This window comes from Tenrec ecaudatus, chromosome 12 (assembly GCF_050624435.1).
Source record: "Tenrec ecaudatus isolate mTenEca1 chromosome 12, mTenEca1.hap1, whole genome shotgun sequence".
Taxonomy (NCBI): Eukaryota; Metazoa; Chordata; class Mammalia; order Afrosoricida; family Tenrecidae; genus Tenrec; species Tenrec ecaudatus.
The window spans coordinates 97,604,487-97,629,218 of record NC_134541.1 but is presented as its reverse complement, the minus strand read 5'-3'; the positions used below and the strand labels follow the sequence as shown (position 1 = coordinate 97,629,218).

Here is a 24,732-nt window from a genome sequence, read left to right as displayed (position 1 = left end):
TCTTCTTAGGGATGTCTTGCAGGAAGTCAGTCTTGCCAGCCGAAGCAGGGAACTAAGCGGCTAGTGGTCTGACCATCAGAGAGCAAGAGACCTGAGTGAGGCTCGCCGAGCCATTTATCCCTCTGCACTTCAATTAATCCCACATGCATTTATTGGCCAGGTTGGCACAATAAACATGAACTATCTCAGACCTGTACTCTATGTGGTCCAGAAATGTCCTGCCTGACAGGACTCATCCTGCTCACCTTGGCCCAAGTTGTGACAGACATAATTCTCTACCTTGTTATTACAATAGATTTGTGCTCTTTTTGCTTCTATAGGACAGATTATTAAAACTGGAGTTGCTGGGTCCAAGATTATAATCCATATAAATGTAATTGAATTTTCCATGAACTTTTTGAAGCTCTCTTATATTACCGAAGTACTCACAGAAAGACCACACTTCTAGAATACAGAGCACGCCTGTTCTCCTTGCTTCCACCAGCATATTGTTGTCATTAATAAGTGTCATCGAGTCCCTTCCGACTCCCAGCAAGCCCGTGTACAACAGAGTGAAACACTGTCTGGTCCTGTGCCATCCCCACAACTGTTTCTATGCCTGAGCCCAGTGTTGCACCCACTGTGTCAGTCCATCTCAATGAGGACCCAACTTTTTCGCTGCCCCTCTACCAAGCATGATGTCCTTCTCCAGAAACTGGTCTCTCCTAAGACAACAGGTCCAAAGTACATGGGATGAAGTTTGACCAACCTTGCTCTCAGGAGCACTCTCCCTCCAAAACAGATTTGTTTGTCCTTTTGGAAGTCCATGGTACTTTTTAAAAAAAGTTTTATTGGCACTTCATAATTTGTACAGTTCAATAATTCAATCATCTTGAGAAGAGTTATACAATCATCACAATCAATTTTATAGCATTTTCCTATATGCATTGTTATTCTTGTAATTTTAAAAATTGTGGTAAAAATATACACAACAAAACATTCTCCAATTCCCTAACTTTACATGTACAATTCAGTGCTGTTGATTATATTATAATCTTCCTGTTGTACAACCAATATTGATAATCCTTTTCAAAATTATTCCACATCATTAACAAACTCAATTCCCCTACACAAAAACCCTTCCTCTCACCCATGCTTATTGGTAAAATTTGGTTTCTTTTTCTAATAGTTTTCTGTATATAATAGTCACATTTCATACACTTTCATAGTTAAATCACTTTTAAAAAGAGTTGTGTAGACATCATCACAATCAATTGTAATGCTCCCTCCTGCATTCATTGTTTGCTTCTTACATCCCTTCACCCACTCTATTCCCACTCTCTCCTGACATTCTGGATAAACCATTGTCAGTCATTGTCTCTGCATCCACTCCTGTGCTCCACAAAGTGGGAAACCCAATACAAGTCATGAAATAAACAAAACTGAAGAAAATAATAAGATAAAATATCGAGAATGAGAATGAAAAGACAACCAACAATATTTTAAAAGCCAAAGAAGAAATTTCTGTCGTAGAACAAGAGAGAAATATTTGCTCCTAGAGCAAATTCGGGTTGGGTCAAGAAGGGCGGTGAACTGACCAAGTATCATATGTATGACACTTTTAACATGTGAATGATTGCAGTATATGACTGAAATATTAAAGACTAGAGCAAATCCGACCTGCCTGGGCCTTAGCCAGGTCATGTTATTTCTCAAGTTCACTTTCCTCGTCCCCAAAATGAGTATAATGCCCCCCTGCAGATTTGTTAAACAGAGGAGTGATAATCTGCAAAAACATTTTCAGATAGTTACTGGCAGGTAATGTTCAATTATTGGATGTTATTCTTTATATATTGAGCAACTTGTCTTCCCTTTAGCCTGTGATACTTGAGTTAATAAGATGAAAGTCTGAGTGTGGCCCGTTTGCTTCTGGTGTACTCACATGAGGACTCTTTCCTCCCGCAGGTTGCTGTTAACTCTGACGGAGGAAGAGTTCTCAAGGGCGCCATATACCATAGAAAACAGCAGCCACAGGAGAGCCATCCTCATGGAGCTGGAGCGCGTCAAAGCACTAGGGGTGAAGCCCCCCCAAAATCTCTGGGAATACAAGGTCAACATTTTTTTTTTACTTGAAAGTGCAACGTCATCTGCATTCCCCACTGCTTATGTAAGAAGAGAACCATGGAGCCTCCTCTTCAGAGGTGCTGTGCTCCTGAAGTGGGTGCTAAATGCATGCATTTAGTATGTGTGCACAACAAAAGGAGCCGGAGTAGTGCAAATAGTTAAGTCTTGGCTATTAACCCAAAGGTCGGGGCCAAGAACCCACCCAGTAGCTCCACAGGAGGAAGATCTGGTGATCCGTAAAGATTACAGTGCAGAAAATCCTCTGGGGCCGTGTCACTGGCACCTGGGGTCGCTGTAGGTTGAGAACACCTCAGCGGCATCTGACAACACAATTCCCTTATGTAGGAGGCAAAAACTGAGCAGATCCTCCCAAGGAGTGTGTTGGGCAGGGTTCTCTAGAGAAACAAAGCTACGACACTTATGATTTGATACAGGTTTATATAGTAAAAAGGAATGTAACGACTAATTAGTCCACACAGCAGTATACAGGGCTCAGTTAATACACGGAAGGAAGGCCCTTCAACTCACATAGGCTGCTGGACCGAGGTCAAGGAAGCAGACAGTGGAAGACAGGCAGAGTGGGCCTGCAGGCAGCAACCATCAGTAATGCAGGGAGCATGGTGAAGCAGGCCCCAATGGGGTCTCAATCTCTAGCGATGATCAGCCCGCAGGTAGTGCAGCACACTGGTCTGTTCCCCAGGGAGAAAAAGATGTATACCGGCCTTGGAAAGCACTTATCTCAGTTGCTCCTACCTGATTGAACTCCATCACGTGTTCCTCTGGAGGCCTGTTTGGCACAATAAGCCTAACTAAAGGAGTTTGTGCAGCCGCTCGCTTTCTCCTGTGCAATACCCACCCACACACTTGACAGTGTCTGCCTTCTGTGGAGGACAGTGAACCTGGGCCCCTCAGCAAGTGCATGTGCTATGTTAGCAACTGAAAAATAAATAGTTTTAGCATTTTTTAAAAGTGAGTGTGAAGCTTTTTAGTTTTCATGGTGTTTGTTTTGTTTTTAGCATTTTGTTGTGATTTGAATGAAAGCTTATAGAACAAATTGATTTTTCATTCAACCATTCATTTGCATTATGTTTTATGAGATTTTTATTGCAAATCCCGTGTGTGACAGCACCCTTCCACTTCTTCCCAATGTTCACTCTTTCAATTGGTCCTTCTTTTCCTGTCTCTACTTCCCTGCTAAGCTTTATGCTTATTCGGTATTACTGCTCACCCTACAGGCCCGAGGGTGTGACTGAAAGTTAAACTACAGTGGTAAATTCTGTTCCAGGCCTAAAGAATAACCAAGAACCATAGTCTTCAGGGTGCTGCCAATCTCTGGTCTTCTCTAAAATTTTGAGTTTCATTTCACATTTTTCTTCTACTCTCTCCAGGACCCTCTGTGGTAGCCTCTTATAGGTTGTGGTCGCTAGACACCGGCTAGTTTTTCTGGTCTCAGAGCTGAGGTGGTGGATTACACAATCCATTACCCCATTAGGCAGTTTGTTCACGCAGCTTTGATTTCATATACTCTTCGTTTTTCTGGACAGGGAGCAGCCAATAGATGGTCCTTGTAAGCTTTTAAGATCCAGTCACTGTCAGTAACGTAGGATGTAGAATTTTGTCTTTGTGAACTATGTTAGGCCGATTGACCTTGGTTTCCCCTGTGTCCCTAAGCTCACTCTGCAGACCCAGTGACCCCCTTCTCTGAAGGTGTTTGCTTATGGCTAAGAAATTTGTATGCCATTTCTTCCTACTTGCTTTATTATAAAAACATATCCTCTTTCAGCTTACATTCATCTTATGTTGACTTTTAATGTCTAGCAAAACATTGCTGGGTCTTAGATCCATCAGTTACCCAGTTTAAAACACAAAAGTGATCTGAGCCAGTGGGAATGTGATGATTGTATAAAGAACAGACTCGTGTCATTATGCTCCTTAAAATCGTCTTTGCTGCCCATTCTTCCCTAAGGTTGGACATTTGATGAGTCAGGAAATGCTGTGTGAGAAGATTCTTCCAACCCCCATGTCTGAGAGTCCCGCTGAATGCCGCTGTTCTCATTAGATGGCTCCGTGGAAAAGCAGTTTGTGTTCCACCCAGCCTCACACCCCCATTCTGACAGATGGGTGGTGCTGTCTGTCTGCTCTTCATTTCATTTTATGTGCATTTCTCTAGGGCTTAATGACGTTGAACGTTACCATTTCCTTTTCAGAGTGCCTCATTACCTTTCACTTGGTTCAGTGGACTATACTTAGGGCTGTTGTCAGTTCAAACCTACGAGCAGCTCTCATGGACAAAGAGGAGGCTATCTGCTTCCTCTCTGAAGCCCTGAGCATCAGTTTCGCGCTGTCCTTCCAGGTCACTGTGCGTCAGGACTGACTCCATAACCGTGTTTACAGCTTCTCGGGTGTAGTGTCCCTAAGCCAAGACGCCCCTTTCCTTCTCCTTTCCACTCCTGATGACCACTGCTAAGCTTTGGTCTTCATATATTTGCCTCTTCGAGTGCGGTGCTAGGATATCGGAGGGCTTTTTGTGACTGGCTGACTTCTTTAGCCTGTTTTCAGGGATCACCCATGTTGTCCCATGCAGCAGGGCTGCGTTGCCCTTCCTGGCAGAGCAATTCTCTGCTGTGTGCATGTGCATAACACTTCCTTACCCATGCAGCTACTGATGGCATTTCGGTCCTTTCCACTTGCTGATTATTGTGGAAAGTGCTGAGATAAGCATTGATGAGCAGTTTTATTTACTGATTATCAAAGCCATTCAAGGGGAGCTCACCATGGTGTTCGAGTCTGTCTCCCTGATACAAGGAGCCCTGGTATTACAGTGGGTTACACATTGAGCTGCTAACTGCAAGGCCCGCCGTTCAAACTCACTAGCTGCTCCTTAGGAAAAAGATGAGACTTTTAGCTTCTGTAGCCTCTGAAGCTCACCAGGGCAGTTCTACCCTGTCCTTTAAGTTGGAATTGACTTGATAACAGTGAGTTTGAGTTTGAGGACCTAGAAGAAGACAACTGTCTGGAAAGCAGTTTTGCAAAATGTATCAGAATCTTTAAAATGTGTAAATTTAATTATTCTATAAGCGGACATCACTTAATAAAAATACACTCAGAAATACAAAGGGTCTTAGATACAAGAGGGTTGTATTTGTATTGAACATAGGAGAGAAAAGGAAATTTAAAACAAGTGGCCTAAGTAAGTAATTTAGTCCATAACTCTGAAACACAGCATTCACAGAGGCACTGAAAACTAAATGAAGAAGTTTGTATATTTTTAACTGTGAGGTAAACACAGATTCACAGATATGTAGAGCATCAACTGGCAGAGTCAGCGACATTAAAGTAAACTCTTTCTTAGTGCTGTGCTCTTTCCCCTGAAGGGCCACCTGGCACAGCACAGAGCTAGTACCTATTTGTTGAACAAACAAGCACAGAGCTATTTAAGACAAGCGCAGAAATTAGGGGAAAAACACCCTATTAACCTGTGTTTGACTTTTCGGTGATGTTGTGGACCATTTTTCCTCGTCTTCCCATCCCCTCTGGTAAATGTTAATACTATGCGTGTACATTTGTATTTTCCCTGGTTATAAAAGCAACTTCAGTAACTAAATTAAGAGTTAACCTGTGGATTAGGAGAAAATTTGGTGAGGTGAAATATCTGACTAGGGTCTAATATCTAGAATATTAAAATGTAAAGAATTGCTGTATTTAACAAAAATAAGATAACCACAAAAAAAGCAGAAAGAAGCTTCATTTCACCGAAGAGGAGTCCAGCACAGGAAGGGATGCTTCACATCGTTTAATTATCGTTGTTGCTATAAGGTGCTGTCTAGTTGGTTCCACTGCATAGCAACCCCACGTACAACAGAGAACGGGAGATGCTCATCTTCCAATGAGTGCTCTACCAAACAGTGTGCTGCTGCTATTCATAGGCTTTCTGTGATGATTCCCTAGAGGTGGGTCACCTAGTCCTTCATCTGTTCTTAGTGTAGAAGCGCCTCTGACAGCTGCCCTCCCTGAGTGACCGTGCTGCCAGTCGAAGTCCCAGCGGCGTGGCTTCTAGCCTCCCTGAGTGACCGTGCTGCCAGTCGAAGTGCCAGCGGCGTGGCTTCCAGGCTCCCTGAGTGACCGTGCTGCCAGTCGAAGTGCCAGCGGCGTGGCTTCCAGCCTCCCTGAGTGACCGTGCTGCCAGTCGAAGTGCCAGTGGCGTGGCTTCCAGCCTCACAGCACTCAGAGTGAAAACAGCCCACTGCCGTTGAGGCCGTCTCACTCCAGCAGTCCGTTAGGGTTTGTAAGGCTAGAAATCTCCAAGCATAGAAAGCAGGGTGTTACATATTCTCATCACCAGGACTCCTTGCATTAGGGAGACACACTCTGAAGCCCCCTTGAATGGCTATGGTAATGAGGATGAATGGCCCTTCATCGAGGCTATCGCCGCACTTCCACAATAGTGGAAGGGCCAAAATGCTCAGCAGTAGATGCATGGCTGAATCCAGCAGAGAATTACTCTGCCAGAAAGAGAAATGAAGTCCTGCTGTATGTGACATGTCTCTGTTCCACCAGGGTTTAGGAGTATGTATTATCCCAGCATTGGGTAGAAATTAGATCTGCTCATAGTGCAGTCCTGTGGATCTGTGACTTCCTTGGCTTTGTCATGTCGTTCATGCGTTTGTGTGCGTTCACTGCAAAAGATGAGGTCGGCCCGATGGTACCAGTTGTATCACTGGTGGGAGTATGTGTGGGGAGCTGACTGCAGCTGGAGTAATGTGGCTCTGTGCCCACCTCATTCTTTGTAGGCTGTAAACCCAGGCAGGTCCCTGTTCCTCCTGTATGCCCTCAAGAGCTCCCCAAGACTTGGTCTGCTATACCTCTACCTGTTTGACTACACGGACACCTTTCTACCCTTCATCCATACCATCTGCCCTCAAGAAGACGACTCGGGAGAGGACGTCATCTCCAAACTCCTGGTAGGTCTGCACATTGCCTGGGACGTTGCTGCCGTGCCTCGGTGTGGTATGGAACTGTGGGTTCTTGTGAAGGAGCACACAGCAGCCAGCCCGAGTTTGAACTTCATCACAGAGAATCCCCAGCAAAAGAAAATATAGGGCTTGCTACACTCCCCAAAGACTACTTTGTTTCCAAAGTTGTCTAGTAAAGGGACTGCTCTCTCGACTTGAATTTTCAAAAAAACAGCATTGCTTTTATTATAAAAGAAGACAGCATAGGTCTGTATTGCTCTAAAGAAATTTGTGTATGGATTCTCTACTTGGTAATCTTGTCTCTTAACAGTGTCCAAAAGTTAATTATTCGCCCTCTGATGAGGCATGGTTAGTGTCTGTTCTGTCAGTTCTATGTAGTGATGGCTCATTGCAGCTCACTGACAGGTTGTCACATGAGCAGACCACCAAGCCCCTTCATAGGGATAGTTACCCACTTACCTTTGACCTTGCTTCTGCAGACTTATCACTGATCCCTTCCGAGTAAATCACTCTACTCGGTGATTTCTTGTTCTAGTTGGTCAGCTGAGGGTAGCGTCCTTTGCATGAAAGAGCCCCGGACGTGCTATAGGATAAGCATTAAGCTGCAAGTCACAAGGTCGGTGTTCAAACCCAGCAGCAGCTCCTGGGCAGTAAGATAAGGCTGTCATCCGCTGTAAAATGTGCAGTATTGGACACCCAATACCGGGTCCCTGTGAGTCGGAATTGATTCATTGGTAATGTTCCTTATTTGGGTTCTGCCAATCTACTTGTATCAAAAGTCACCTAAATATAAAAGACATACCTTCTAATCTTGCATCCTAGTGCAATGTTTTTTTCTTCTCTTCTTAAACTGAAGAAAGAACTTAAACTTTGTACTCTGTTCAAAACACCTAATCACATCTTATCCTAGCCTGCCCTAAAATCTGGATTTAGAGTTTGTCGTATTACTGAAGTATGCAGAAAGAAGAGCAAGGTTAGTGTTCACAAGCAAATCATTTCCCTTGTTTTAATGAATCAGGTCCAAACACTTTAGTTTAAAAAGAGTCTTGCCATATGCAGTTGAATAGTTCTGACACCTCTTTTATAATCCAGACAGACACGTCACTAGAAATGTGTTTGGTGTGTAACTCCACTTGGCGGGGGAGGTGCTTTGGTGACGACGACTCAGAAAATAGTCGCTTGCTGTGCATTATGTGCAGTTTTCTGTAGGAAAATAAGTCATTTTCAGTGCAGGTCTCTGTTCACATTCCATCTGAAACTCTACTTGATACCTCTGAAATCATGGTTAAGACCGTTTCACACTATAATCCAGAGCCCAGCTAACTGGCATCAGCCTTGAGTGGGGAGTTTGATTAGCACTCTTGCAATGTGGCCCTCTAATTATCCAGTTGTCAGTTACCTGCCCTCCCCCAGCAACCCTGCCCTTTCCACAAGCCCCCAGCACTGCCAGGCACCGGTTTTCCTTGAACATGCAGGCTCTCTTGTGGCACTAAAGTCTTCCTGCACCACCAGCAAGGTGTGAGTCAGTAGGCTTTGAGCTGCCTGCCAGGAGCTTATGCCTTTTTAATTTTCAATGATCTCCTCTTACAGTGTCCCCCTTATCTGTGGGGGACATGTTCCAAGGCTCCCCGTAGATTACTGAGGCAGTGGATAGCACTGCGTCTTTTCCTACCTATATCTCCCTGCAATAGAAGTGCTCACTTCCACATTAGGCACAGGAAGAGTAACAACCAGAACAATTCAATAGAACAATGAAAACAGTAGGTATACTGTCATAAAAGCTATATTAGGTGACTGATGTGTAGTCATTGTGACAAAGCATTAGGCTGCTATTTGTGTACAGTAAATGGCGGGGTAACTAGAACCACAGAAAGAAACGATGGATGAAAGGGGAGGGCGAGTTGATAAGCTGCTGTGCCAGTAAATGCAAAAATAGTGCAACTTTCTTTTCCAAACAAAACGTTTTTTGAAACATAGTGTTTATAAAACTTTCCCCCCAAATATTACTGTTCTACAACAGAGAAAGTATTAAATGTAGGAGTCTTGGTGCTGAATGGTTAAGCCGTTGGCTGCTGACTGAAAAGTTGGCATGTAAACCCCACGCCACTCCTCCAGAGAAAGATGGAGCATTTGCTTCCGTTAAAATGACAGTCTTGGGAACCCAGCTCCATCCTAGGAGAGCTGTGCTGTGGAGTCCGTTCAGCGGCTGCCGATGCTGTGATGACGACAGTAGCCCCCCAAAATGCTAGTGAAGTTCACTTCAACCTGAGTTGGGGCTTAGGTTTAGATTTTGACTTCTTTGTTTCCATGATTGTGTAACATGCATCTCAGTTTGACCTTTTTGGTGACATTTATCTTTGCTACCTCAGATTCATTGTTAAGGAGTTGACAGGTAGAATTTTCCTGTTTGATTACTGGATAATATTAAGATGAATAGTGCCCTGGGGTAACCCCAGTGTCGTGGGTGAAAGTCATTCCTCTTGAGCAGTTGTGTCTGTATGTGTTGCTCCTAAAGGATCTGAGAGAACCCACGTGGAAGCAGTGGAGGGAATTCCTGGTCAAATACTCCTTCCTCCCATACCAGCTGATTGCTGAGTTTGCGTGGGACTGGCTGGAAGTTCATTACTGGACGTCACGGTTTCTCATTGTCAACGCCATGCTGCTCTCGGTTCTGGAGTTATTCTCATTCTGGAGGATCTGGTCGAGAAGTGAACTGAAGTAAGCCCTTTCTCATGTATGATCAGTCGTGGTGCTCACTGAACAAGTGCTCCCTCCAGAGTTCTCCCTGGGGGTGATTGTACCATTATAGCTCCTCGGGTGTGGCGGTGAAGGCTTTTAATCTTTAGGGAGTAAGCAAGTGAGAAGTGAGATTTCTATGGAAAGCAGCACACAGCACACACCAAGAGGCCTGGCCACCCGCTGGGACAGTACTTGCTTCTTTGGACTCGGGCATAAAGTGAGAGAGTTGGACAGTCTGAGTCAGGACACTTGGCTAAAAGATACAGACCTAATCATAACTGGTTAAAATGAAATGCTTAGGCAAGTGTGGCTAGACCCAGAAGGCTTCCTCTCTCCCACTCACAGCTGTGTTGCTCAGCCTCAGCGAGCTCTCTGCAGGGAGGTCCCTTGGCCACTCTGGGCTTCCATCTGAGCAGCTTAGCAACACAAGTGGGAAGAGAACACGCCTTCCTCCATAGCACTTGCCAGTCTCGAGGCTTACACTTCTGTGCTCTGATTGGCCCAGTCAGGGTCATACAGCCACCCAAGTGGATCCCTCCCCAAGAGGTCTACAGGATTCTGGCCACACTCCCAGCATGTGTTCTCCCCACAAACCAAGACTGGCTGTAGCCCTACCCAGATCACATAGGACCAAAGAGAACTTGGGCATTTCTAGAAGATAGGGGAGACTTTCTGGGCAGGCAGAGGTGATACCTCCACAGCACCCGATTCTGTTCCTCTTGAAACCCCTCTTCCTCCCAGGGCTCGCAGACAGAATTCTGAGAACCTGGTAAGAGTCTCCCTCTTTATTTCAATTCCACGAGCTCATGTATTTGGCAGTCAGTTGAACCCAGGCATCGCACTGATCCTCTCCTGGTCACTGGAGCTTTCTGAGAAGTAAAGCAGGCTGGACCCTTGGGGCCTACAGCCGAGCAGGGAAAATGTCTGTGTTAAGAAATAACCATAGGGGTGACACCCCTAGAAGGCCAGCAAGGCTAAAGCAGTGGTAGTGTGAACAGCAAGGTCACTAACAGCGTGGCCTTGCTAACAGATGAGGAGCTGTGTCAAGCGGAGCATCTGTGGGTGGGGAGCCGGCTTACTCATACGAAGGTGAGTCTCAGACATGGGGACAGGAAGAACAGTTCTCTGCCCAGCACTGGGCGTCATCAGAAGTGCCCCTGCGATCCTGCCCCTGAAATGCTCTCCTTTCTTTTCAGGACGATGCCTCAGCGGATGTGGAGTCATTTTTGGAAAGTATCAACACAGGGGCTTTTCGTGGCCATGTTCTGGCCCCTCATTCCTCAGTTTGTTTGCAATTGTCTGTTTTACTGGGCCCTGTACTTTAACCCAATTATTAACATCGATCTTGTGGTCAAAGAGGTCCGGCGGCTGGAAACCCAAGTGTTGTGACTGGCAGTGCCCAGGCTCCGGGCACTCTTGCCAGCCTGCCTGCTGCCTGAGCTTTGATGTTAACCAAGGTGAGGGGGGAAGTAGAATGCCTATTTTCTACCCCTAGTAAAACAAGGTGCTGCTTTGTATATTAAAGGCTAACAGCCAGGTCGTCTCACCCCCAGCTTATGGCCTGGTGACAACAGGAACTAACATGCCAGAACACAGTCTGGCCGGTGAAGTGGCAGCACCTCTCAGCCAGCTGGTGAAGTCCCCATGGACAGCTGCAAGGGCTCTTGAGGACACTGTAACTGGCATCAGAAGGGCTGCAGGCCAGGCCCCTTTGCCCCAGCTTCACCCAGCAGGCTCCCAGAGTGGGCTGGGCCCAGGCTTGTTTTACAAGGCAAGTTTCGGAAAACAGAAGAAGATACTGTTGTAGGCATAGACGGTTGTACATAAAAAATGCAGAGGAAACACAAAATTTCATCATTTCTGTCTAAGACTTGCTTGGGGGTTTCTGTGTGAAACCTCTACAGGGACACAGGGTGAGGCTGGAAGGGCGATCTCCACATGGACCCACTGGCATTGGGATTCATTTCTTGGAGTCGAAACTGAGTGGGATGTGCGCAGTTAACAGCGGGTAATTGACACCAAAGGAGCCCTGGTGGCACCGTGGTGCTCAGCTGCTGACCAACACGGTTGGCGGGTTGAACCCATCCGCCCCTCCATGGGAGAAAGATGTGGACGTCTTCTCTCTGAAGATGCCAGCCTTGGATACCAGACGGGGCAGCTTTATTTCGTCACATTGCGTCTCTCCGAATCGAAAGCAACTCAACAGTGTTAATAATGTTGGGTTTAACTCACATCAGGCTTGGCTGCCTCACGACTACCTTAAAACCATTTCTGTTTTAAGACTGAATCTGTAAAATAAATCCTAGGGCAGGGCTGTTGTTGCATTTTATAAACTGATCTCATGCTGTGCACCTTCATTGCCCTGTTCTGGTGGGTGTTTATGCTGTGTGAACACCCGGTGACCTGAACTGTAGCCTGCTCCTGCCTTCAGTGTGGGAACATGAGGCGTGAATCTGGGCTCTGAAGACTGGTTCTTTAGAGAGAAGCGTGCACCCCAGGGGCTTTTGTGGCTCCCCAAGCCACTCACTAATCCTTTGTATTTTTGAATGAAGATGTCGTTCACATTTTGCATCTGAAACTTTGAAGGAATTACATGAGATAAAAATAAAGGGTTTTTTTTTATACAAATTAGACCTCTTAATTGTACTAGTCAGTCTTGGGTCTCTGGTCTGCTGTCATTGGCCAAGGAACCACCCTCCCTGAAAGAAAGGGGGAGAGTGTGTTTGGCTCACCAGCCCCCAAACTGCCTGGCTCTCTGTGTTTAGCACAGAGCCTGGTTATCTACCCAGTGCTGCTATAAAGAACAGCGCAAGGGCGGGCGGCTTAACCAGTTGCATTTTCTCACAGTTTAGGTAGCTGGGAGTCCAATTCAGGACAGCCCTCAGGCAAAGCTGCCTTGTCTATCCCAGAACGATTCTTATTTCTTCGAGCTTCTGCCCCTGGGTAATTTCCATGTAACTTGGCATCTCCTATCTCTGCTGTTTAATCTTGTCTATCTCTGTAGAGATTTATTTACAGTACACCCACACTAATCCTGCCTCACTCCTGTAGCAAGGAAAACCAAATAGGACTATAACCACAGGAAAATGGTTAGGATTTATAACTCATATTTTGGGGAGATAACTCTCGACAGTATACATGACATGTCCAAAGACACAGAAAGTACTTGGGTCTGGGAACCCTGGGATGTGTACATCCTGGTTGGTGCCTTGCGGAGATCCCCGAATTTGTGCTGTGGGGGTTAGTGGCACCAGCCTAGGCCTAGCAGGTTACCAACCAATGCCCCACCTGCATCCCTGCCCCACATCCTGCTCCACACTGGCACCACCCTCTCCCACACCCTGCCTAAGAGATAAGCAGTCCCGGATCTGCTCTGGGCGGAGAGTTAGCCTAGTGCAAACAGCATGGGCTGGACCCTCCAGCAAGTGGGCCGTAGGTTAGGGTGAGTCCAAAGTGGAAAGTGTCTTGAAAGTACTTAAACCCCTTAATCCAAATCTGGGCCAAAGAAGAATACAGACAAAGAATGGCAAGAGGGAGGGAGGACCATAGATTCTTCACTCCGTTCCTTACCGGTTGAAAATACCCCGAGATCTGAAAGTAAACCACCTACAAAATGGTATCAGGTGACATTTAAGATGAAGTTTCCAAAGATTTCTGAACAACCTGGAGGAAGACCGATGGAAATGACAGTGTCAGGAAGGCTGAAGCACAGCCTCGGCCCAGGCTGAGCAGATACTTCCCGGGTGTGGCAAGGGCTGACTTTCCTCCTTTATCTCTCTGTAGCTACAGTCTCGGAAACCCACTGAGACACGTCTACCCTGTCTTGCAGGGTTCTGGTTGACAGCCTGGGTCGCCGTGAGCGGGGAGGACACTTTCTCCTCCTCTGACGAAAGTTTATTTGAACACAAGGACTCAACAATAAAAATGGAAGGTGTTTGGGAATAATGCTTTCTTAGCTAATGGCCTAAAGAGCCCCGGGGATACATACAGTGGTTAAACTGCTTGGCAGTTCAGACCCACCATCAGCTGCTCTGCAAGAGAAAGCTGTGGCCATCTCCTTGTGTCAATCACAGCCATGGAAACCTTAGGGGAGCAGGTCTGCTCCGAGCTAGGGAGTCGCTGGGAGTTGATGGCAGCAGGGAGGCCACAGGCCCCTTCCCAAGGGCAGTAATCCTACATCTGCAGCTCAGCCTTTACTGAGCCCCCGTTCACATGAGTTCATTCAGATTTGATACCTGTCCTTGGGAGCAAGTCAAACAACAAAGCTCACCTTTTCATCAGGGGTTGTTTCAAAAATGTTACTAAACCTGGCGTTTTCTTATACATGGTTGTGGTTTTACAAAACACGACGAGGCATTTGACCTTATTAAACCAAACAGACTCCAGCCCAACGCTCCAGGAGAGGAGAAAGACCGCAAACACAAATAAGACTTGCAGTTTTAGTACATGGCTTCGGTGCTTCCATCAGAGAAACGGACACCAGCATTGATCTGTGAGAGATTTATTTTCGTGTACAGAAAAAAATCAGGCTGGTCAGGTACATGCAGGTGAGTGCTCCTCGCATAAGAAATAGGGGTAGAAAAGGTACTTGACGTTGTACTCTGCTTGAGCTAAACAGTGAGCAGCTTCCTGGTCACACTTGCATGTGAGTGCTTGGCATTTGTCCTCAGTGGGCCCTGGCAGAAGCGAGAAAAAGAATGTCAGACCAGGGACTTGGCAAAACCTTGAGGATAAACATGAGGAAAGTTGAAGGCAGGGAAGAGTCTTACGGTGCATTTGTGGGGCTTACAGCTCACCTAGTGGCTAGGAGTTGGGTTGCAATCTGCAAGGTCAAAAGTTCGAAAACAGCTGCTGTTCCTAAGGGAGAAAGCTGGGACTTTCTACTCCTGTGAAGTTACAATCTTGGGAAGTCACGGGGGCAATTTACCCTGGGAAAGTCACAGGGGCAGTTCTACCCGGGCCTATAGGGTTTCTGTGATTTGGCATCGACTCGATGGCAGTGAGTTTTTTTGTTTTTTATTCTTACAGTTTACCAAGGAACTTGGTGGTATCATGGATTATGGATTGAGCTGCTAACCACAAAGTCAAACCCAATAATCACTCCCAGAAAAAGATGAGGCTGTCTGCTTCCAAGGACGGGAGGTGTTGGGTTAGAGTTTACCCAGTGATCTTAATTCTCAGGGAACCTCCAGGAGGGAGGTGTCCTTAGCCTATATTTTATAGAAAAGGACATTGAACTTGGCGTAGAGTTTTCAAATTGAGAATCTAAAGTTTGTGCAGCCATTGGCTACTCTTCTGCTTTGGTATTGGCTGAACTGGCCTTTTGCAGAGTGTACGACCTTGGCTTGGGTGAGAAAGCATGACTTGGCACAGGACAGGAAATCAGTGACAAGCCCCCTCGTAGTTCTCCACATCTGCCTCTTGAATGAATTCCCTTAAAATGTAGGTAAAGCACAGTCCATCTCCACCTTCTATCCTTGCCCGTGTTACACAGAGATGTATATTATCTGTCTCTTTCTGGCCTGAGAATTCCTTGTTTGGAAGTTCATCATTTTAGTTTGGTAACATTCTGTGGTCTTCAACTGATAGCTCATTTAACCTACAAAATACAATGCCTTCAGCTGCTGTGGATATCTCACTTCACCAATAAGAGCCACTGCCTTTTAGTGGGCTTTTCATTATGCATATCAATACAAAGCCAAATACAATGAAGTCCTACATTTCTCCAAGAGAAAGACAAAGCAAGAGTTTGGGAGTGGGCCGGCTAGGCAGCAGATTTAGTAGCTGTGTGTCATTAGACACACTGCTTTATTCCCTCAGAACCCAAAGTCATAGGAAATCACTTACATTTTAGAGAAAAATAAGGCACATGAAAAAAGAAACGGATTCCCCCCCCCCAAAGCTATGCACTTATATTTTTTATAAAACAACCTTATCCCCTTCAAAGTACTCTCCATTACACTTAATACTTTGTCAAATCTGCAATTCCATTCTTGGAAACAGTTTTCAAACATGTGTTTGGATGACTGTCAGCACCTCCCTCGTTTTTTTCTTCACCTCTCCTACATCATCAAATCACTGTCCTTTCATGTTCCTCTTCATTCAAGGAAACAAGAAGTCACCCAGAGCGAGGTCAGGTGAATCAGGTGTGTGGGGCAAAAGAGACATGCTGGTCTTTTGCCAAAAACTCACACTAAGATAGCTCTGTGAGTAGGTGCATTGTCGTGGCAAACCCAGTCCCACAGCTTCCACAAATCGGGCCTTTTTTGTCGCACACTGTTAAGCAATCTTTTCAGCCTCAAAGTAGAAAGCTTGACTAAGAGTCTAAACTGGCGGGACGAACTCCAAATGCACTATCCCCCTCACATCAAAAAAAACAAATGCACTGTCTTCATCTTTGATTTCATCATCAGACCTTTCTTTGGGCGAGGTGACAATAGCATCTTCCACTGGTTTGATTGATGTTTGCTTTCAGGGTTGCTATTTAAGAATCTCTTAAAATCATATAAATCTTTCACCTTTTACTAAAGAATAGCACCATGTCTCTTCACCAGTAATGACCTTGGAAAAAAGTCTGGGTCACTTCGGAGCTGTTCTTTCAAAGCACGACATGTTTCCACTCGACACTCTTTTTTCCTGGTCAGGCAGTGCCCAAGGCACAAACTTTGAAACAACCCCTTTCATTCCCAAATATTCCATTCTCAGTCACTGAAGCAACTGCCCAGATAGTCCAGGTAACTTTCCCATCTCTGCCGTGGGCCGTTGTCCATCTTCGAGCACAAGCGCATGAATTTTGTTGACATTTTTTTCCATTTGGGAAGTTGAAGGACATCCATCCAGAATGAAGCATGAGGTGTGTCATCAACCGACATTACACCTTTTTGAAATGAGAAAACCACTCATACACCTGAGTTTTCCCCACAGTGCTGTTCTAATAAACTGTTCACCATCACAACAGTTCATGTGGCATTTTGTCCTGAGTAGGAAACAAAATTTCACAGCCGCAAGCTGTTCGCGGCCATTACAAAAAGCAAGGTTCAAACAAAACGGCTTTTATGAAAAAAATTCACTGTGACCATGGCAACGCCACTGAGTGCACTAACTCAGAGCGAGTTGCTTGATGCTTGCCTAGCAGGGAAAATTTGTACTGCCATGAAAGCTCGGCCTAGCAGAGCTTTCTTCTCTTTTTGGGGGTACCCCTTATATATCAGTTTCTGAGGCTAATTGTTTACAGGAGTAGAAAGCCCCATCTTTCTCCCAAGGGTGGTTTTGAACTGTGGACCTTGCCTTGCAGATCCCAGTCCAACTTGTAACCGCTCTGCCACCAATGTTCTACCATATATATCAGTCTATATATGTAGCTATAAGTATGCTTTGTGTATATACATATATATTGCATATTATATCTATAAAAGAACTGGTTGTACAAACTTTGGATTCTGCATTTGACGACACCTCCCTGCCACCTTCAATTTATATATTATATATATAAAATGAGCTTAAAATACATAAAGGATAATCACCAAAATCTTAACCAAGCGCATGTCTATGGGTAATGTCTATTAGAATTTTATTTCCTGTGCTTTCGCATTTTTTATAATTGCAGACTTTTCTGCCGGTAGCCATATAAAGGTGTTTTGTCATATGAAATCCACTTCGTGTGTGCTAACAAAATTTAAAGAACAGCTCTCTTAAAAGATTAATGCACATACATGTTTTACAGAATTAGTCTGTACCTGCTGGAATTAAAGAACTGCACTCCGTGCAGTGCCCCTCGCCTTCCCTCATCACCAGGCCTCCTTCCCCACCCTCTCTACAAATGAACACAATTTCTATTTTAAGATAATGCCCTCACCAGGTAAATGCCCCTTTCATAATACATTCTGTGGCTCTCCCTTCCAAGTTGACACCCTGCCCCAAAGTCTCTCCTTCATATAAATCTGGAAGTGCCTCCAACACAGTCTTTGAGTTAGCTATTCTGGGACTTGATACTAAATTTAAACAGTAACAACAAAACCACCCCCACTCACAAAGGGGTCTCTCTCCTGTTATCTGGAGCTTCCTGTAGCCTTTGTCGGGGAAATGGTCAGCACGAAGTGTTTATGCTACAGAGACAGAAGTTCCCACTGAGGAAGGTTTTGCCTTTCAGGGGACATGGGGCGTCTGCAGATGTTTTCCGTCGCCATGACTAGGCGGGAATGCTATTGGCTTCCACTAGCTGCCATTCTTGCTGAACATCCTATAGTGCACGGCTTCCCACATCAAGGATTAGCTCTTCCAAAATGTCAGTACTAAACGAATCAGATCGTTTGCCCGCCGACAACATTGGAAAGTTGATTACGGCAGAGGTAATTAAGGAAAACTTTTTATATCTTTGGACTCACTTAAAAGTTATTTCAGCTTTTAATATTTTCTGCCGTCATTTTTATTGAAATCTATGGGGGGACCTTTGTTGTTTTTGTTTGCTTCCTGTTTGTGTTTTGTATGATTTTCTGTCTATGAAATCCCGGATAGGTAGCTCCATCGATCAGTAACTGGATTGATAATTGCCTAGTGGCATAGCAGGGGAGGATGGCGGGAAATAAGGAGCTAACAAAAATGAGTATGACAGGAAAATGTTCTGAAATTGACTGTGGTAATGATGGTACAGATATTATGACTGAATGAGTATATTGCATTATATGTGAAATGTATGCCAATAAAACTATTTTTTTAAAAAGAATCAGGTTGACTTATATCTCCAAGATGTCCAGAATATGGTGTTAAGTTAAAAAAAGAAAATATAAAATATATGTAATATGGGCAATTATTAATAATTTTATTAATAATAAATATATACCTATAGGTAAAATATGTTCTATGTTCTTAAATTTCACAGAGGATGGACCCAAGGTCATCTGTTAACTCCTGTGGACTTGTTTTAGTTTTCTTTAGCTTTCTCCTGAGATTATAAATGAGCGATTGACGGTCTGTTCAGCTGGCCCCTCGCCTGATTTTCAGTGTTACTGTTGCGCTTCTCCATCGTGTCTTCCCACAGATGCAGTTAGTTTTATTTCTGTGTGTTCCATCTAGGGAAGTCCACGTGTAAAGTCACCTTTGGTGTTGCTGAAAAAGGTATTTGCTAGGAACAAATTGTGAGTCTTGCAAAATTCTATCATGCAATCTCCAGCTTCATTGCTATCACCGAGACCATCTTTTCCAACTGCTGCTCCTTCCTCTTTGTTCACAGCTTTTGAATTCGCATCGTCAGTAATTATCAGTGCATCTTGATTGCATGTCTGATCAATTTCAACTGGTAGACGTCTTCAGTTGCTTCATAAGCTTTTGTAGGTGGTACCCAAATGTGAATAATACTTGTACTGATTGGCTTTCCTTTAAGGCACATAGATATAACGTGATCACAGATAGCATTGTACTTCCTGGTCGATTTAGCAAGGTCCTTTCGGACAGAATGCCACGCCATTCCTCCTGATTGTTATTCCAGGCATAGTAAATCTCATGATTTTCCTATCCAAAGTTGCCAATGCTAGCCAATTTCAGCCCACTAATACCCAGGAGAGTGATTGATGTGTTCCATTTCATTTTTGACCACTTCCAATTTCCCTAAATTCATACATCACACATTCCAAGTTCCACTCATTAGAATATTTCTGCATCTGTTTCTCTTTACCTTGAGTTGTGCCCCATCAGCAAATGAACATCCCAAAGGCTCTTCTCCCACAGGCTTTCCCGGACTTCCGTCACCATGGTCGACTGTCCTCTAAGAAACCGTCTCGTCAGTCACATTTCGAGGGCCCTTGGAACACCGATGGTATTCGGCTTCCTTTTTCAGGCTCTCCGTATTTGAAAAGGCCTCAGAGCTCTGCAGAAGGTTGTCAGCAGCTTCTTCCTCCCAGGTGGGAAGTTGAGCCCTTCATTGTCTGTTCTTAGCTGGAAGTACCGCTGCTCCCTCTGGATGACGCTGCTGGCCTTGGAAACACCAGCGACCGAGCTTCCGCATCACAGCAACACACACGCCACCGCGGTGCAACAAACTGACAGACAAGTGGTGTACATACATACATGAAGCCTTTTGGCAAAAAAGGTTTTCTAAATTTCTCCTTTACAGTATATATACATATACATACATATGTACGTACAGATATATGTAACAAGAGTTCTTACTGAACTGATTTTTTCGGTTCCCCCAGCCCCAACTACCTACTTGAGAATTCCAAGTCCTGGTAGTGTAGTAGGTTACACACCGGACTTCTAATAACCAGGTTGGCAGTTCGAAACTACCAGCCAGTCTGAAGGAGAAAGAGGAGGCTTCCCCCTGCGGTAAAGAGTTAAAGTCTCAGAAACCTCCAGGGGCAGTTGTACTCTGCCCTGGAAGGGGCAAGTCAGTGAGAATTGACTCCTTGGCAGTAAGTGTTCTGAGACCTGAGAATTTACATTGTGTCCCTGGCAAGTACCTCTTCTCTGGGTATGTTAAATGCTAGAAACCACAATAAATAAGGGAATGTTTTCTCTGTAGTCACGCAAGGATTTGGAAGGAATATATCCTAATGAAGAGCGTTTTAATACATACATGTTGGTGTAACGTGACCTTAAAAAATAGTCCTTTCATGATAAAGCTATAGAAATAAAACCTCAAGACAAAATTTTAAACTACTGACTCTAAGTTTACTAGACAACCAAGAAGGCTCTACTTAAGCAAATTTGAGCGAAAAAAATGTATTAATTGGGGGGGTATTAATTGTATTATACTTATTTAGTATTTTTAACAGTTATATTGGCACATTTTACCTAGCATACACTTTAATCATATCAAGGAGAATTATACAATCATTACCATATCAATTTTAGAACATACCCCCCACCCATGGTTAAATCACCTTTAAAATGAATTAGGCAGTTACAGTTCTACTCCCTTCTGACTCCTGTCTTAATGATTATATTAGTTCTGGCCTCAAAGAACGTCTTCTACCAACTTTGACATTTTTATGATTTGTTCTGAAAAGTGTACATCATAATTGATGTACATTCTGATTGTAAATTTTGTAACCACCTAAGTAAATCTGAGCATTTAGATCCACTGTAAACCCTCTCCCCACTTCTTTAACCCTCCCTGTTGTGACTTGATTCAGAACCAACCAACTACAGATTTTAGTTTAATTTCCTCTAGAACTTACACCTGCTCAGGACCCACTCGCTGAAATTACCATCTATGTCAATTGGGGATTTTTCCATCTGGGTGTGTCTTTAATGTCAAGTGAATTCTGTAAACTTGCATTTAAGCTGCGGTGGTTTTTTGCCCATGACAGTACTTAACATATATGCATGTGAGAAGGAGCCCTTGTGGTACAATGGTGAACCAAAGAGGCGGTGGTTTAGCACACTAGCGACTTGGCGTGAAGAGGGTGTGCCAGTCTGCTTTTAGGAGGATTACCGCCTTGCATGCCCTCCCAGGCGGTCTACACTCCCATCGAGTCACTGTGCGCTGAAAGTGACTGGACACCAGTGAGGGTTTAGTGGCACGTGTGTATGCTTTTCTCTCACTCCCGTAAAGAGTTGTAGTCTTGAAAACACACTGGCAGTTCTACTCTGTCCTATAGGACCACTAGGAGTTGGCGTTGACTTGATGACAGTGAGTTTGGGTTTTGGTTGGTAATGTTGTTTGCTGCCCTTGGGTTGCTTCTGATTCATAACAAACCCAAATACAACAGAGCAACACTGCCCATCCACACCATTCTTACAAGTATTGTTGAAATCGCTGTATCAACCCATCTCATTTTTGGTCTTCTTCTAAACTTGACCAAGCATCATGTCTTTCTCCAGGAACTTAACACATTCACACAGAAGACAATCTGTGGGGAGAGGTGGCACACTTTTAAGAAGTCAGTGAGCTCTGGTAATTGGAATGCAACACTGTGCACTGTAATATTTCTATAATGTTTGAATTTTTCACAACAAAATTACTTCGGTTCGGATCAGCAAAGGCATAAATATTTGGGGGGAGGTGGAAATCTGTAAAAATTGATAACAGATCACGCAAGTACAAGAGTGAGCATCCTCTTGTGCCTGTAAACTCCACGTGGAATAGGGTCGGGCGCCAGAGGAAGCCATTGCAGCCTCCTGTTAGCACCACAGGTCAGCTGACAGAAGATCCCTAGAGCGCTGACTGGAGGCAGGCTGCCAAGAACAGGAGGGAAGGGACTCAAGCAAGCTGAGACAAATACTTCCAAGTCGTCCCCAGCCTGCACTTTTCCCCCTCAAAGTCACACCCACTGGCGATGGCCCCACCATCTAGCAAAGTAAGTCCAGAACCTACCCCTTCCCAGTACTTCCACTCCCACCACCTACAGCCACTACCCCCTCACAGAGACCACTGCCACAGGCTCATAACTTGGGCTGATCTCCGCCTCTGCCCACTTTGGGATATTTCCCACACAGCAGCCAAAGTAGCTCTCTTGAAATGTAAAGCTAATTAAATCCTTCCTCTGTTCAAAACCCTCCGCGGCTCCTCAGAAGAAAACCTCCAACCCTATCACTGACCTCATCGCCTACCCTTCCTCCCTCAGGGTGATTCTGCGCCCCCTGTTCTCCTCAACCGCCCCCCCAAGGGTAGATGCTAAACAATATCTGTTGGAAGCATGCAGAAAAGTTGCACATCATTTCCAATTCTCACCCAAATCCAGTGGCTGTTTTATTATTCCCATTTCACAGATGAGCGAGGCGGGCTCAGAGAGATTCAATAATCAAGATTACAAAGTTGGGTACGACGAGTAGGCCAGGATTCCATCCCCAGACCTCCTAACAATGCTTGTCATCTCTTACTCTCCTGCCCAAGTCCCCAAGAAAGAAAGGTTCTCAAAAACAAGACTTAGCCCTGCTGCTCTATGACCGCCGAAACCTGGGTTCTTCAGGTTACTCTAGACGAATAAGAGCTTGACAGAAAAAAACATCACTCAAAGTGTCAAGTGGGCAGGTCAGTCACACGTAAAATTCTTGAAGCCTTCTGAGTTACAGTTCCTTCCCTGATCTATTATGGTTCTGAACTTTGTACACCTACAGCTATTCTCCCAATTTTGGAGGGCATTCACTACTCTGGACGAGAGTGGGGTAGGACTGAGATCTGACCTTGGTGGAGGGTGTGGGCACCTGCCACCACATGTGTGTGTTCTTGAGGACAGCTTTAAGATTCCATCTTAGTGGAGGGTGAGTATCTTCAAGACCCCACTGTAGCATAAGTTGTGAACTAAGCCACGACTTTGTTTCCTTGGGGGCATCCATTTGCCCTGGTAAAGAGTGTGACTTGAGACGCCATTTTTGGTGGGGCATAAAATGCTGTTTCTAACACATTGCCTCACCTGGAAAGCCAGACCTCTTATTTCCTGACAGAGCTTTGGTAGAAGCAAGAGGATCTGCTGTGACTGACAGACATTTTTTGGCTTCTGGCTCTGGATCCTGCATTTGGCTCCCCCTGGTCTTCAGATTTTGAACTGAATGGTACCCATCATCACCACGTGTGAACTCACAATTTGATGAGTTTCTGTGGGATGTTGCAGAGATTCACAGAACCCCGGATCATAAGGAAATATACTCAACGGAGTTGTCAGGGAAAATGCTGTTGAATAGCATCTTGGAAGAGTTGGACATTTGGGACGTCATTAATCTTCAACTCCTTGGGACTAGTGTGATGTTAATTCTTCTAAAGAAATTACTGTCACGGCTTTAGCTTCATTCTTTAAAGAAATGGAAAAACCACGTATGGAGAGAGAAGAGACCAAGAATAATAAGCAAAGAACTTCTTAAGAAGGGCAAAGTAGGATGCTTCTCATTTCCCAACCTCAAGCCCTATTACACAGCATGGCAATTAAAACAGCCTGGCAGTGGCACGTGATGGATACGTAGATCAGTAGAACAGAATAGCAAACTCAAAAATGAATCCATCCAGCTACAAATAGCTGATCTTCAACAAAGGGCCAAAAAATATTAAATAGTACAGACAGTTTCTTTTACAAATGGTTCTCACAAAATTGGATTTCCATCTGTAGAATGAGACCTAACCTCATCCCATATACACAAATTAACTCAAGATGGATCAAAGACCTAAGTAGAAAACCCAGAGATTGTATAAAGATCATCTGTGAGTAAATAGATGAACTTAAGGGCCCTATTGCACACTATCAAATATAATGAATGAGATAACAGTACAGGACAAATAGATTACTAAGACCTAGTAAAAATAAGACACAAAAATTAAACAATAAATAAGATACTTGGATGCATCAAAAACTTTCATCGAGAGAATAAAAAGAGAAGTGACAGTAAGGGAAAAATGATCACAATGGACAAGGGACTAATCTCTAGAAAACTGCATTGCCTCAAGATAAAGATTAATAACTCAATTAAAAGGTGACCCAATTTTGAAAAGGATGATGGCAACAGGTGGACAAATGTGCTTGACACAATGGATGGATGGATGGATTATTATAAGTGCTGTATGAGTCCCCATTAAAAAAGATTTTTTAAGTGAACCAAGGACATGCAGGCAGCTCACTGATGATGGCATCCAAATGGCCAACAAATATATGAAGAAATGGTCACAATGCCATCAAGAAATGCAAATCAAAACAATGATGAGATATCACCTTACACGGACAATAACAGTCTATGTTTTTTAAAAATTAGCAAGTACTGGAGATGCTATGGAGAGATTGGAACCCTCATACACTGCTGGTGTAACTATAAATATGTACAACTGTAGAAAGCAATATGGTGCCACCTCAAAACAACTGGGAGTAGAAATTCCATAAAGTCCAGCAGTCTCTCTGTTAGATATGTATCCTCAAGTAGTAAGTGTTATACATGAACAGACAGGTGCATGCTGTTCACAATAGGAAGAAGATAGAAGCAACCTAAATGCCCATCA

At 44.4% G+C, this 24,732-nt stretch overlaps 1 protein-coding gene across 1 annotated transcript in view; it reads left to right on the top strand.

The window, feature by feature from the left end:
• The window catches only part of BFAR (bifunctional apoptosis regulator), a 35,907-nt gene extending 20,204 nt beyond the window's left edge, over positions 1–15,703 (top strand). Inside the window, exons 5-8 of the mRNA XM_075564266.1 lie at positions 1,945–2,089; positions 6,894–7,064; positions 9,592–9,794; positions 11,012–15,703. Of these exons, the coding sequence (XP_075420381.1) occupies positions 1,945–2,089; positions 6,894–7,064; positions 9,592–9,794; positions 11,012–11,204 (712 nt within the window). The 3' untranslated portion in view covers positions 11,205–15,703. The remainder of the gene's footprint in view (positions 1–1,944; positions 2,090–6,893; positions 7,065–9,591; positions 9,795–11,011) is intronic.
• The last annotated feature ends 9,029 nt before the right edge of the window (positions 15,704–24,732 follow it).